The sequence below is a fragment of the Trifolium pratense genome, linkage group LG7 (assembly GCF_020283565.1).
Source record: "Trifolium pratense cultivar HEN17-A07 linkage group LG7, ARS_RC_1.1, whole genome shotgun sequence".
NCBI lineage: Eukaryota > Viridiplantae > Streptophyta > Magnoliopsida > Fabales > Fabaceae > Trifolium > Trifolium pratense.
Window position 1 is genome coordinate 31,027,158 of NC_060065.1, and position 15,860 is coordinate 31,043,017.

General features: G+C 32.9%; 1 protein-coding gene across 2 annotated transcripts; it reads left to right on the forward strand.

Moving 5' to 3' along the window:
- The first annotated feature begins 4,864 nt into the window (after positions 1 to 4,864).
- LOC123898157 (nuclear transcription factor Y subunit A-7) lies at positions 4,865 to 11,054 on the forward strand. 2 transcript variants are annotated; one of them, XM_045949051.1, is made up of 6 exons: positions 4,865 to 5,062; positions 6,614 to 6,691; positions 7,708 to 7,847; positions 9,838 to 9,939; positions 10,032 to 10,196; positions 10,424 to 11,054. In XM_045949051.1, the coding sequence occupies exons 2-6, from the start codon at positions 6,664 to 6,666 to the stop codon at positions 10,607 to 10,609; spliced, it is 621 nt and encodes a 206-aa protein (XP_045805007.1). In that variant the 5' UTR covers positions 4,865 to 5,062; positions 6,614 to 6,663; the 3' UTR covers positions 10,610 to 11,054. The 2 variants fall into 2 exon arrangements, with proteins under 2 accessions (XP_045805007.1, XP_045805006.1); XM_045949050.1 differs by having other exon boundaries at positions 6,632 to 6,691.
- The last annotated feature ends 4,806 nt before the right edge of the window (positions 11,055 to 15,860 follow it).

Here is a 15,860-nt window from a genome sequence, read left to right on the forward strand (position 1 = left end):
TTTTTTTTGTTGAAAATAAATCGGATAAACTTTTAATGAGTCTTAAATATAAACAAAAATTAAAATGTGTTTATTAAGAAGCTTATTTGTAGTTTTGGGGTTTTTTTCAAATAATTTATTTTTTCTTAAATACAAAAATGTACCACTTTTTTAAAAAAATAAAATCTTATTTTATTTAGGAATGAAGTAGGGATGTGCCATTCTGAAGGCTGCCTTTGTGGTAAGGACAAGTCATCTATGATGGCTGACTGTGTCAAGTAAAAAATGGGTTATTTTAAAATAAAAATAAATCGAGAATTTTGTTTCTTTATTCTTCTATTTAATCCACAGTAATTAACATAATCTTTGATGTTAAGGGAAGGGTGTTAATAGGGATGGCAACGGGCGTCTATGGGTGCGAGTTTGACACTTACCAAACTCACACCCGAAATCATCACTCAAACCCAAACCAAAACACAAAGGTTGTTTGGGTGGCAAAACAACACCCACGCCACACCCATTGGGTTCGGGTTTTTTCCACCCAAACCCGCAGCACATTTGAAAATAATTTGCAAATTTAAGAAATTAAATTCCAACATAGACTTTGAATTAAATTACAACTAAAATTAAGGTCTTCTAAGGAAATTCAAAATAGACTTTCAAGAAATTACAACATAGACTTTCAAGAAATTAAATTACAACTAAAATTTAAGGTCTTCCAAGGAAATTGAGGGAGACTATGGGGGTAATTAGGTAATTATAAAATATTTCGGGTGGGTGTATGGGTTTCGGGGTGTGGGTTTGACTGATACCAAACCCACACCATATTATCAGGTGTCACCCGAACCCAAACTCAAACCCAGTCAAATCGGGTTTCGCCCATTGACTTGGGTTTGGGTTCGGGTGGGTCTCTCGTGTTTGAGTTTTTTTGCCATCCCTAGGTGTTAAGGCATGACTTTGGTGGAGGCAGAGCTGCTTTGTGTTAGGTTTAGCAAGCTTTTTGATGTATAGTTATAGTTATGCAAATATGTTTCGGTGGCAGAGATGTATCAGTTGTGGTGGATGGAAGTGGTATAGACAGTTGTTTGCTTGGGAAGAGGGGCGGGTTGTGAAGTGTTGTTTTGGATAATTTTGTATTATAGGTCGACGTTAATGATTCATGTAAGTGGCAACTTGATCAATTTGAAGGCTACTATGTTAAGGGAATTTATCATAATCTAACAAGTGATAATCGGATGGGAGGTGCGGTTCACAAGTAGGTGATTTGAAACAAATTGATTATTTTGAAAGTGTTTCTTTATGTGTGAAGATTAATTCTAAACAAGTTACTGACAAAAGATAATATGATTCAACTTGGTATAAATCACTTGAATTTCATTCTCTATCTAGGTGGATGCGGTAAAGAAGAATCTTCTAAACATTTATTTTTTGAATGTGACATTTTTTTTCAACTTTTAAGAGTGATTTTGTGTTGATTATGGGTGCCTAACGTTCTTTCCAATGATGATCATGGTTTTTAATTTATTTTTTTAGCTACTTGTTTGATAAAAAGACCGGCCATAGTTTTCTAGCGATTTGGGTGGGGTGTTGTTTGCAGATTTGAAATAAAAGAAACTATAGGGATTTCAATCAAAATGATGTGTTTATTGAAGTGTTACTTTTTTTTTTTTTTGAAAACTTTCGTTGGTTTTTTCATCAACAAAAAAAAATATTTAGGTAATTGGTAATTGTTTTTATGAAGCTGATCAACAAAATATGACAACTAATGTTTTGTACAGGATTTTTTTCATAATATTTAGGTAATCATATATACAAGTGTTCATTAATATATATTCTTATAATAGGTTGAATTCAATACAATTTATAACTAACCTATTCACTTTAGGTATTTTATTGTTGTTCCATGACCTGTTGGTGAAACATGATGGATACACATTATTTGTTTAAGTCAAATTTTGATGTTAGACCATTGTTATCTACAGGACCATTCGGGGAGAATACTTCTCACCAAATATTAACATGAAGTATTGTTTTGTTGCCTTCATTTATTAATTGTTATGGATATTTGTAATATATTTCAAGGGTTACTTTATGTAATTATTTGCTATTTATATATGTTTTGCATACCGTCGTAAGTGGTTCAAGCTTTTAATAGACATAGAAACAATATTATAAGGATGAGGATAATACCAATTTGACCCTATCATATAAAGACAAAAAATCTTTATAATAAATGAAGTCATACCTGAAAATGACTTCAACCTATTAAAATTACTTTCTATTTAAAATAACAATATCGTCCTATTAACTAGTATGAAGCGGCAACATCGCGACTCCGTGCATCATGCACGAGTGTCATACTAGCCATTGTATTATAATTTTACTCGCACTTTTTACTAATTGACTTAGGAAAAAACAATTTGTTGACTAAATGTTCGACTCTTACTATTTCAAGTACCAAAATACTATGTTAATCTTGATTTAACTTAGATATCTAAATATAATAATAATTGTGTGGATAATATTGGATGAGAAGAAATTAGATCAATGCTAGATTGAAAACGATAGTATTGGTGAATAAATAAAGGGTCATACTAAATAGTTTTCTCGAGACACTTGTTAAACTAAAAAAGAAATTTAATGATAAAATTAATGCTAGAAAGATAATTTTTTATATTTTTAGTGTATTAAATGCACAAGTTTCAAAACAAAAATTTCATATTAATGTGTTTAACCAAGGTCTCAGTGACACTATTTAACATTTTCCATAAATAAATTGACTCTTTTAAAATTAGTGGTAATTTTACTTGCTAATAACAAGATAGACTTGTCCCATGAGCTGAGCTCGGGTAGCAGGGACAATGCATTATATATGCAGGGGTCGTGGTTCGAATCTCGATCATCTCACTTATTAAGGGTGAAATTTATAGCCACCAAATTACTTGGCCAAAATATATATATATATATATATATATATATATATATATATATATATATATATATATATATATATATATATATATATATATATATATATATATATATATATATATATATTAGACTCTTGAAGTGAACAATTATTTGTATTTTTAGAAAACAATAAAAATGTCAAAATATTGTTTCCATCATTTTCGAAAATGTATTATCTCTAACCAGAATTTCTTCTTATTTCCATCACAATTGCTCATTTTATGAGTCTCACATCTTCTCTTAGCAAGTTAAAATGAACAGGTATTTAAGAAATGAAAATAGAAAATATTTCACAAAATAAACAACAACTAAAGTGGTTAAAAGATATTTCAAGAAAGAGAGAATGAATGAATATAAAGATAGATTTGAAATTTTAATCAAAATGAAAAGAGATCGAAAAACTAGATACAAAGTGACTTATTTACCATAATTTTTAATGACATTTTAATTTTTTAAAAGTGAGTATTATTGATATTTTCATAGTATATTGTTTTCTTAAATATATAGTTGAAAATATTTATTATCACATGTCACGCATGACTTGAAGCGTCATTTAATACACGAAGAATTAGAGAAAATGAATTCTTTTAAAAATATATTGGTTGTGTTATGAATGTATAGTTGGTTGATGTTGTTTTAGGTAATTGATATATATGACTCTACCAATCATATTTAATACATGAAAAATGAGGGAAATTAATGTTTTATTGATATTCAAAATGGAATTTTTTAATTTAAACTTCATAATTTTTTGGATGTGTCATTCGTATATATAGTCCATCGACGGAGTTATTTTTTTTTTAATCAAATGAAAAAACAAAAGTGCTAAATAAAAAAACTAAGAAACTTGTTGTCTGAAAACCCTAAAACGTTCGCAAACCGTATGAGATCCAATTGAGGAGGTGGAGAAGTTCACAAACATAAAGTGGAGTTGAGGTTGTCTATAGTCGAAAGGATGTGATTGCACGATTATTAGTCATATATGGACTATCCAATTAAGATTGGACACTCTAAATTTTATATTTGAATTTTAAGTTTGGAAGGATATATGTCCCTTGACCAGACAATCTAGAGGTGCTGACTGCATGCAATCACACTGTACCAAATGCAAATTCTTTAAAGTGTCTACACTATTAGCATTAAACTTAGTCAAGCCAATAAATACACTCATTGTCTTCCCTCGGTGGGTGGTAATGTAATTGAAAGTTACTCGTCAAGAGGAAAAAAAACTTCCATGAAGAAAAAATAAATTATTCTTCATAAAAATATAGAAGTCATTTAGCCTAGACTTCTTCTCTTCATACCAAGGAAGAAATAGTCCATACACTTGTCGATTCATTATTCTTAAATTTTTAGCACTTCTAATTCGTCTGTTATAATTTATTAGAAGTCAGATGTTTCAATTATTCTATAATTTTGTATATTGATTCACCGAGTTAGATTTATGTGTCCAAATTTTTTGTATGTATTAATATAGACTTTTTGAAATTCACTTTCAATCCTAAAATCTTTCTAACTTCTAAGATTGTAAAAAACAAGTGTCAAATCTCTAACCTAAGACCACAAAACATTTACAATATATATCTCATAAAACTTTCTAAAGATGAGAAAATCAAATAAAAAAATTATCAAATAAATAAATAAAACAAAATCAAATTAAATATGTTATTTTCACTTTTTATATTTATATTATTTTAGTTTTTAATAAATATCATTGAATTTGTTTTCAAAAACTAATTCAGTTACTAAAAACATCACATTATACAATATACATGCAATGCAGTAACTTTATGCTAAGCTAATTGAAAAAAAAATGTCATTGAATATTTAGTCCAAAATAAAAAGTGTCTTTGAATTTTGAAATTAATTAAAAAATCTTTAATTTAATTTAATTTCCCTTTTTATTTGTGTGATTTGGGTGGGTGTCGTGTGGATTGGTGGCAGAGCAGCTTCAACTACAACACAAAACACCCGGACAGACACAGTACTAAACTACTCTATGTCGTAGCAACACTTTCTCTCTCAAACCACAGTTTCAACTTTCAACCACACCAACAATTCACTTCAAGCTTCTATCATCTTCAAATCACAACAATACTTTCCTTTCATCAAGGTTCTTTCTTCTATTCTATGCTCTTTATTTCAAAAAAATTGGTGCTTTGAACTGTATATGGCTTCAATAAAAGCCTCTCATTTCAAATTTCTAATCTTTTTTGGATTTTTCTTTCTGGGGTTGGTTTAATTTAGCTGGGTTTTGCTTTTCATCACTTAATTATGATTTATCTTGTGCCTGAGAAAATTGGGTTGAAATGAAATTGAAAAAAGAGAGCTTTTTTATTTATGTTGCATGTGTTCTTGAATTTCCCCTTTTCAATTTTTATTTTGGATATTTGATTTTCATGATTGTTGAGTGAAAGATTATTTTTTATTTTTGGAAGATTTTGAGCTTATTAATTGTGAACTTACATCTTTGTGCCATTAGATGGTTGTGCTTATGATGAGTCTTTGATTTTGAACTTGATGGCATGAGATTGAGATTTGACTTGTTGGAATTTGACACCAAGTATTAATTTTATCTAGGTCTTGTTTGAAAATTTTAGAATTGCCATCTTAGGAACAAGGTTAATATATTGATTATGATTGTGCATAGTTTAAATAGTATCTATAGGCTAAATTGCGAGATGGTTATGTAGTATAGTTTTTTTTTATTAGTTATATGAGGAACCAACACGGTGTTGAGAGAGTTGACAACATGCCTCTCCCCTAGGAAAAGAATTGGGATTCAATTCATGGAGTCATCCATTTGGAAGGTAGTCCATAGCCGAATTGAGGATTAGTCTCACAGCGGATCCAAAGGGCCTAAGCTGTAGGGATACCATCAGGCTCCTACCGGGGGTCAAAGATCCTAATTACGGTGTGTTGACACAAAAAAGGCTTATTATGAGGAATGAGTGTCAATTTTTTTCTATTTTGAATTTGAGCATGGGATAGTATGACAATTTTCATTTTCCTTAGTTGTTTTGTCGGATTAAGAAATTTGACAGAACTTAAATGGATTGATGGTTTTATTTTGAGTCATCCATCATAGTCCAATCCAAAATCCATATGATCCTTGAGGGTTCATATTCTTTTTTTTTTTGAACAAGCTTGAGGGTTCATATTCTTGAAGCTATAATTATTAGATGCTCCTTATACAATTTGAATGTATGCTAACGATCGAGAATGACTTACGCAGTCTCTTTTAGTGGACTTCACTTGTATTCCATACAAGATGAAAATAAGTTAACTAGCTATAGTCTACACTCCCATAGCTGCAATAGTAGTTTTGATAGAAACGGAGAACGAGAGAAACGAAAGTGCATTAAATTACAATGGGTTCCATATGTCCTAGATGTTAGTTTTTCTCTCCCGTTTATATTTTTCTAGTTGTAGCGACTTATGAGAAAAGTTTTAAATCGCAGTTGTGTCGCAATTTTTGATATTGCAGTGAATCATGGTGGCTTTGCCTAGAGTACTAGCTTCTGTATAGACTATACTAGAAGATTCTATAATTGCATAGACTACTAGATTTTGTAATTTTATTAATTTCCTTTTCCCGAATTCTGTTTTTCCCCTGCACAGTGCCATACGATGTAGCTGATGTAATCTTGAATTATGTTAACAGTGTTTTTTCCGCTTCCAGATTTGGACAGAGTGCATGTGAATCAGGAAAACATGACTTCTTCTACACATGATCTCACAGGTATTTACAGAATCTAGAAAATTATAGATCTTGTATTTATGACTTTGTATATATATAATGGCACACTTATTCACAAACTTATGGCTTAGAATTCTTACCGGATGATTTGTTGGGAGTTTTTAGCTATCAAAAATATTTTATGTTCTCAGTTTTACAGTTCGTCTATTTCTTGTTGAGCAATTTATAAATAGCTTATTCATCTTTTATTTAATGAATATAATAGCCCTCATCCAGTGATTCATAAACTCTTTAGTTTAAGATGGAAGGAGTTTGAACGTTGAAGCAAAAAAACTCATTTCATACCAAAAGAAATAAAAATAAATTTTAAAAAGAATTACAAAGGAATTAAATCATAAAAGTTCATTTTACTAGAAGTTCCATTCAAAGAATATCTCTTTTACTCTTTCAGTTTCTTTCAAACTGAATATGAACAGTAGCCTCTATTTCTTTAAAACTAAACAAAAATGTGGAATGTTTGTGTTCCCGGTGTAATTGATGTTTCTGCATTCTGGTTGTGGTGCATGCTATTTGCTTAGTTTCTTCACTAATTCAGGGCCTATTTGGATTGACTTATTTGAGCTAACCTACTGGCATAAGCACTTGTGAGACTATTTGCGATAGCTTATGGAAACATGTTATGCGTTGTCCACAAGTTGTTTTCAGCTTATTTTCATAAGCTCTCCAAGATTGCTTATGAATACAGCTTATAGCTTATATGAAAACAGTTTGACTTGATTTTATCTTTTGTTATAGAAATAGTTTATACATAAACACTTACTATATGATTAGAGTTACATGCGTAATTAAGTTGTTTATCCAAATAGGGCCATAGTCTCTAGGTTTACTTTTCAGTTACTTCTTTATTATTTTTTTGTATTGAGCTTCTTTGCCATGCTATCTGAAGTTTTATGTTTTTCTTAAACGGGGATGCCTTTGCCTAGTCCCATTCCATGGGCCTAAAAGAGTGCAAAATGTAATATCTGAAGCCTGAAGTTATCAAACAAATTGTTGTCCAGATAACGAGGGTGATGGACAGCAGCAGTCAGAATCACAGATGCAGCAGCCTATATCTGCAAATGGAATTTCTCATGCTGGCATTGATACTCAGATTGTTCAATATGCAGCACCTCCGCAGCTCGGCGCAGGGCATGCTATGGTATGAACTTCACATTTTAACCGGCGTTCTTTTCATTTTGTCTTCACAAAACAAAGCATCTATAGGAGTATTTTTAATTGTGGCTATTTGCTTTTGCTTTTGTCATTGAAGAAAAAATGTTCTGAAGTCATGATAAAATGTGTTTCCCGAGTTCGTTCTTCCTCTAATTTTTAAATGAGTTAGCTGTTGGTACTCATATGAACTGTTCGATAAGCATCTAACAACTATAGAATTCTCCTCAATACATTTAATGTTCTCCCTCATATACGAGGGTTTTAGTTTTATGAAACTCTTGGTGGAAACAATTCTTGGCCATACTTTACTTACCACGTGGCCGAACTTTGGATTATCGGGGACCCTTCACCTAGGAACCAGAGGGTTAATACCAAAAATAAAAAACTCACATGCATGTTCATTGAGGCCCATCGTCTATTCCACTTCCTTTCCCCCAAAACCCTCCCTTCCCATTCCCTCATACTCTAAATTAAAACCTAAAATTAAACTGCCGAGGGGGAAGAGCCAAACCATTTGACTACTTCACTGAGCATCTCATGCTGCTCGATGTGGGACATAGATATCCCATAATACCCAAGTCCCTATCATTATGAAGGTGGGAATTTCCCATGTGTCGTAACAATTTTAAATGATTTTCCTTGATAAATTACGACCTCCGGTTCTTTTAACAAGAAACAAAAGACCAATTCACAAGATCAAAGAAGTGCATTTCTAAGAGATAATGTAAAAATAAAATCCCAAAATTATCCACAACATTCATTAAATGACCTACTTACGTGGAAAATAGGTGGGTTTCTAGATAACATAAATAATAAGGACAAAACTTTGGGTCAAAACATAAGAATTTTGTAATATAAATTACTGTTCACTGTAATCTAACTAGTCATTAGTTAATATCCGTGTAACGTTGACGGCTTCCCCTCACCACTCTCTCTCCCCATCTATTTTCATCCAGCCATTGATCCTGTGCACCCAACTGTAACGCCACAGAAGATTTCTTCCTGCAGCCAAATTCCTCCTTCTGCATTGACTTTGAAGACAATTATAGGGGTGAGATTGAGGATTTTTGAAGTTCTGATACCAAGAAAAGAGAAGAATAAGTGGCCCTTTCCTCATCCACAATACCCCACTCATGACTGGTCCTTTCCTCTCCTAATTCCCTTCAATCCCTGTTGCTTCGCAACTTTCTTGAGTCACTCGTCTACTTAATTCTTTTCTCGCTCTTGCTCTTTTTTTTTTCTTTTTTTTTTTTTTCAGTTTGTATTTGTCAGGTCTTCTAGAAAACAAAATTTGTTGTTTCTTGCAATGGAAAAAATGATAAGCCGTTTGAGAAATGGTTCGATACTGCAGTGTTTTGTTCTGCATTGACAAACAGTAGGCGGAGAATTGCGACAAACAGGAGAGCAGAGCCACATAGTTGCAAGATGGCAAGGCGATGTGGTCATGTGGGGCCATGGTCGTTCTGGTGAGACCTCCTGCAGTGGTTGTGCATTGAGAACACACCATTTTGCAGCAATCGAGCACGGAAGTGCACCACCTTGTGACATGGCGGTGCTGCACGCAACTGTAGTCTTGTGGTGACTATGGATCAAGCTGCATGTGTGTTCTCAATGGTTTTAGAAACTGTTTTCTTTTCAGCACTGTAGCATTGCTTCAAGAATTCTGATTTGACATAATGCTGAATTACATTGCAAACTGTATGAAGTTTTGATGTAAATTAAAATTACTTAGCGGTAGTGTTTGGTGAATTGAGTACTGGTGCCAGTTGTCATCTTGATGTAATATCATTGAAGTAAGAAGTGGCTGCTCAGAGTTGGTCGGGCGCGATTGATTTACCCTAGTCCCCCCTTCCCTCCTTCTGGCCATTTGATATTTTTGCTACATTGCTGTTTTTTAACTGTCCTTTTGTATTTTAAAATGTAGACTTTTGTTTGTACTGTACTGATTTCTGTTGCTTTTTTGCACTTTATTAAAGGTACCACCTCCTTATCCATATCCGGATCCTTACTACAGAAGCGTCTTTGCTCCCTATGATGCACAACCATACCAGCTGCAACCCTACGGTGGACATCCAATGGTTCATTCTAGTCTCTTGTTGATTTTTGTAATATGGTAGCTTCGTGTCAAAGCTATTTTCTGATCGTCATATTATTGAATGTCCTGTGCCAGGCCAATCTTCAGTTAATGGGAATCCAGCATCCAGGTGTTCCTTTGCCTACTGATGCCGTTGAGGAGCCTGTGTTTGTCAATGCAAAACAGTATCATGGTATTTTAAGACGCAGGCAGTCTCGTGCTAAAGCTGAATCAGAAAAGAAAGTTACAAGGAATCGGAAGGTATGCCATAATCGCCATCTTTTTTGTTGTTATGGTTGAACTGATTAAACCATGACCCGGATGTCTCACATGTTCAACCTCTGGTCCAATTTTTAAAACATTGATTTAAAGTCTACTCGTGTTATCTCAACGAGCTTCATGATGTTTTTGTATTCCTCCATATAGATTTATTTGACTCACATGCTTCCATGCATCATCTATACTTGATCTTTAAACAAATATTTCAGCCATACTTGCACGAATCTCGACATTTGCATGCACTGAAAAGAGCAAGAGGATGTGGAGGTCGGTTTCTGAATTCAAAGAAAGATGAAAATCAACAGGATGAGGTTGGTTCAGCTGACAATTCACATTCCAATATCAATCTCAATTCTGAAAGAAACGATCTTGCACCATCCGATAAAAATTCTTGAAAAAAGTCAAAGAAATGGTGATGCTATGCATATCATGAGACAAATCATGAAACAAACCGCAACCTCAGATATATCTTGCTGATGGTGTTTCAGTGTGGCAGTGTACAATCCCATATGTATAGGTTTTGTGTGGTAGGTATATGTTAGGGAGGTTGCAAGACAAAGCAAGTAAAATTATCAGATGAAGTGATTTTTATATCAAATGTTATCTCCAATGTTCTCCTTTCTAGCCTTTGTAGGTTAGATGATAGGTGAAATTATTATTGTATGGCCATTTCTTAGTACTATTTGGTACTATGGAGAGATTAGAATTATCAGAAGTCATGATGGTTTGTTTGTATCATTTTGTTTAGCTTGAGAGAGACATATTAACTATTGTAGCAAAGTACAGAAGAAGGCCATGATAGTGCTTTTGCTTTAAGGAAAGTTGTCAGTTTTATGTCAATATTTTGGGCTAGGTGGAATCGAAACGTTGATTCAACTCATAAACTTGTAGAGTTTACCTTGAAATAAACATATATTATATATTTAACTTATTTAATTTTGAACGTAATCTAAAATTAATAATTTTATTTTTAAGGGTTAAATATGTTTTAGTCCCTACATTTTAACAGACTTCTAAAAATAGTCCATATATATTTTTTATTATATTTTTAGTCCCCACGTTTTTTCCGTTTCCAACATTGGTCCCTAATGTGAAATTTTGGTTTGTTTGGACAAACCGAAAATGCCATATAGATGTCATGCAAACTTATTTAATGACGTGGATGCATAAAGAGTAAATATTAAATGAGTTTGTGTGGTATCTATGCCGCATTTTCCGTCTGTCTAGTAAGTCAAAATTTCCCATTAGGGACCAATGTTGCAAACAACAAAAACGTGGGGACTAAAAATATAATATAAAAAATGTAGGGACTATTTTTAGAAGTCCGCCCAAATGTGGGACTTGAAACATATTTAACCCTATTCCCACTCATTGTAAACCAAAAAAAAAAAAATTAATTAAAGAAAATATAACAAAATTAATATATTATTAATTGATTTTCTCTCATTCTCAGTGATTAAATATAACTCTAGTCATACATTTCAATAACAAATAACACGACAACTATATGTCCATCAATATAACTTGTAAAGAATGATGTATTCCCTATGAATTTGAATGAATATCGTTGTTTTTGAGTAAAAAAAAATCAATATAACTTGTAAAGAAATAATATTTCTCTTTTTTTTTTTTCACGCATTAAATATACCCTTTGAATCATGCATATCACATGAGATTGGATATTATATATGATTGAAATACAAAGTGATTCTCCTTAAAAATAAAATACAAAGTGATCGTATATTTTAAACCCATTGTTTTATTTGATTTTTATGAAACTCCTATTGTATTTTTTTTTTACAATATTTATGTATCTACTCCAAAAGTTTTGACAATATTTATGTATCTACTCCAAAAAAAATGTTCATAAATATATTTAAATGTTCAAAATTTTTAAATGTTCATAAATAAGTATTATCTGCTTCAAAAAAATAAATAACTATTATCTATCAAATAACTATTATATTTAAATGTTCATAAATATATTTAAATATAATATTAGTTTATCAAAATATAATAATTACTTATTTGTTTTGTTTTTCACTTGTTTTTTTTTTGACGGATTGTTTCTCACTTGTTTTCATCTATTATTTTTGTATTTTTTTCTGCACACGTGCATAAAATAAGAGACATTGTTGAAAACACACGAGTACTAACAATTATTATTCGTCTGACTCTTGTTGTGCTCCCTCTCCGTCCCCTTTTATAAACAAATATTCTCTTTTTAGGATTTGTTTGACGTGCATGATAGGATAGGATAGTGACATGATAGGGTATAAAACATCAACCGCTATATAATAACTTGGTACCAAATCAGAACGTTATTGCTATGTATAGCAAGTTTAAGTATTATACTATGTGATTGGAGAAAGAAGCAAAAAATTCAATACAAACGACCTTTACCCCTGGGCCTGGGGCGCAGCCCACCCATGATTTGGCACCTACATTCCTAGCCATAGTAACTAGTTCATGAGCAACAACATTTTTGCTCCTTCTAATAAAAACAACAATTACATTTGACAATCTAGAAAGAAAATCTCTACAATCTTGAGTTATATTTTCCAACAGAACATCACGAACACTATCATTTAGACATTTGACAGATATCTTAGAATCAGATTCAATGGTGAGATGTTCATGATGAGTTGAAGCTTGAATCCACTTTAAACACCATCGCAACGCCATAGCCTCGGCGAGTTGGAGAAATTTTGATCTTCTCTAGATGAGTTGCAGCAAAATCAACCATACCAAGATGGTTTCTCATAATCATTCCCCACCCAGTAGTTCATTAGAGAAGCACCCTGCATCAATATGTTACATGTGTTCTTGGATATTTTTTATTTGGATATTTGATTTTCATCATTCTTGAGTGAAAGTTATTTTTGGCAGATTTTGAGCTTATTAATTATGAACTTCTATCGTTGTGCTATTAGATGGTTATGCTTATGTTGTGTCTTTGATTTTGAACTTGATGACATGAGATTGAGATTTTAGAATTATCATCCTAGGAACAAGGTCAATATATTGATTATGATTGTGCATAGTTTAAATAGAATCCATAGTTGCGTAAAAAAAATAAAAATAGTATCCATAGGCTAAATTGGGAGATGGCCATGTAGTGTAGTTTTTTTTATTAGTTATGAGGAACCATCACGGTGTTGAGAGAGTTGACAACATGCCTCAACCCTAGGAAAAGAATTGGGATTCAATTCTTGGAGTCACTCATTTGGAAGGTAGTCGATAGCCGAATTGAGGATTAGTCTCATAGCGGATCCAAAGGGCCTAAACCGTGGGGATACCATAGGGCTCCTACTGGGGGTCAGTGATCATAATTATGGTGCGTTGACACAAAAAAGGCTTATTAAGAGGAATGAGTGTCAAATTTTTTATATATATTTTTGGTATTAACCCGCTGGTTTCTGGGGAAGGGGTCCGGTAACGGTAATCCAGAGTTCAGCCGCGAGGTTAGTAAAGCCTAGCCAAAAAAAAATTTCACCAGAAATCGAACTCGGGATATTATGACAATTTTCCTTTACTTGTTTTGTCGGATTAAGAATTTTGAAAGAACTTAAATGTATTGATGGTTTATTTTGAGTCATCCATCATAGTCCAATCCAAAATCCATATGATCCCTACGGATTCATATTCTTAAAGCTATTAATTTGAATGTATGCTAACGATCGAGAATGACTTACGCTTTCTCTTTTAGTGGACTTCACTTGTATTCCATACAACATGAAAATAAGTCAACTAGCTATAGTCTACACTCCCATAGCTGCAATAGTAGTAGTTTTGATACAAACGGAGAATGAGAAAAACGAAACTGCATTAAATTACAGTGTAGGGACTTATGTTTTTCTAGTTGTAGCGACTTAAGTTAACTAGCTCTCGTTTATGTTTTTCTAGTTGTAGCGACTTATGAGAAAAGTTTAAAATCACAGTTGCGTCGCAATTTTTGATATTGCAGTGAATCATGGTTGCTTTTGCCTAGAATATTTGCCTAGAATATAGACTATACTAGAAGATTCTATAATTGCATAGATTACTGGCTTTCGGAATTTTCTTAATTTCCTTTTCCCGAATTCTCTTTTTCCCCTGCACAGTCTCAAATATAAGCAAAAGTCTACCTCAATTAATGACACACATATAGCACCCTGCAAACATTTTACAACAACTTCAGAGTCAGTTTCAATAATGAAATGGCCATCTTGGTTAGTTGTTAGAATCCAATGGAGGCACCATCTAAGTACCAAAGCTTCAGCAGCAAGGGTAGAGGAGACTTTGTCTTTTTTCTAACTTTGTTGCAGCAAATATAACAGACCCTATATTGTCTCTAATAACCATCCCACAACCCATAAAACCATCATCAAAACAGCCAGCATCCACATTCGGTTTCGACTTACCTATAGGGGGAAGACACCAAGGTTCAGTAGAGTGATTGGCCGGGACTACAACAACCTCCGAACTGTTTGCACCATTGAATTCCATAGTAAAATCAGCAGTTGTAGAGGCTATGAGTCTAGAATCGTACGGAGTGTTTTGAAAAACCAATTGATTTCTGCCCTGCCAAATCTTCCATAGTTGAGAGGCTAAAACATTTTTATTAATTAGCCATTCAACCAACCAGTCTTGTAAAGACCTTTGAGATGGAACATGGAGTCCTAAACTGGAGCAGAACCAAGTTTGTTGCGCAAGCCTACATCTCATGAACAAATGGTCACGATTTTCTTCTTCTTCTTCAAGTCCTTAATCTTTTGGCGCTGAAAATGCTCCTCCAAGGATAACTAGGCTGATACAACTGTAAACTCCTAACATATATACTGTTAGAATTATTGTAAATAGGGTAATTATTTTATTACAGAATCTAGAGAATTATAGATCTTGTATTTCACTCATTTAGGACCTGTTTGGACTGACTTAGTTGATCTAATCTATGGCATAATCACTCGTGAGCTTATGGAAACATGTTATGAGTTGTCCATAAGTTGTTTTCAGCTTATTCTCATAAGCTCTCCAAGATAGCTTATGAACACAGTTTGACTTGATTTTATCTTATGTTATAGAAATAGTTTATACATAAACACTTACTATACAATAAGTGTTACATGCTTAATTAAATTGTTTATCCAAATAGGGCCATATTTTCTCTATGTTTACTTTTCAGTTATTATGTTATTAATTAATTTTTTGTATTGAGCTTCTTTGCCATGCTATCTGAAGTTTTATGTTTTTCTTAAACGGGGATACCTTTGCCTAGTCCTATTCCCTGGCCCTAAAAGAGTGCAAAATGTAATATCTGAAGCCTGAAGTTATCAAACAAATTGTTGTCCAGATAACAAGGCTGATGGACAGCAGCAGTCAGAATCACAGATGCAGCAGCCTATATCTGCAAATGGAATTTCTCATGCTGGTATTGATACTCAGGTTGTTCAGTATGCAGCTCCTCCGCAGCTTGGCGCAGAGCATGCTATGGTATGAACTTCACATTTTAACTGGGGTTCTTTTCATTTTGTCTTCACAAAACAAAGCATCTATAGGAATATTTTTAATTAGGCCATAGCCATTTGATGCCATCCTGATGTAGCATCTATAGGATATATATTGTGGCTATTTGCTTTTGCTTTTGTCATTGAAGAAAAAATGTTC

Bases quoted from the DNA above. Each gene is read 5' to 3' on its own strand.
- LOC123898157 (XM_045949051.1), top strand. From the start codon at position 6,664: ATGACTTCTTCTACACATGATCTCACAG. The intron at 6,692-7,707 runs GTATTTACAGAA...ATTGTTGTCCAG, and splicing joins TTCTACACATGATCTCACAG to ATAACGAGGGTGATGGACAG. The intron at 7,848-9,837 runs GTATGAACTTCA...ACTTTATTAAAG, and splicing joins TCGGCGCAGGGCATGCTATG to GTACCACCTCCTTATCCATA.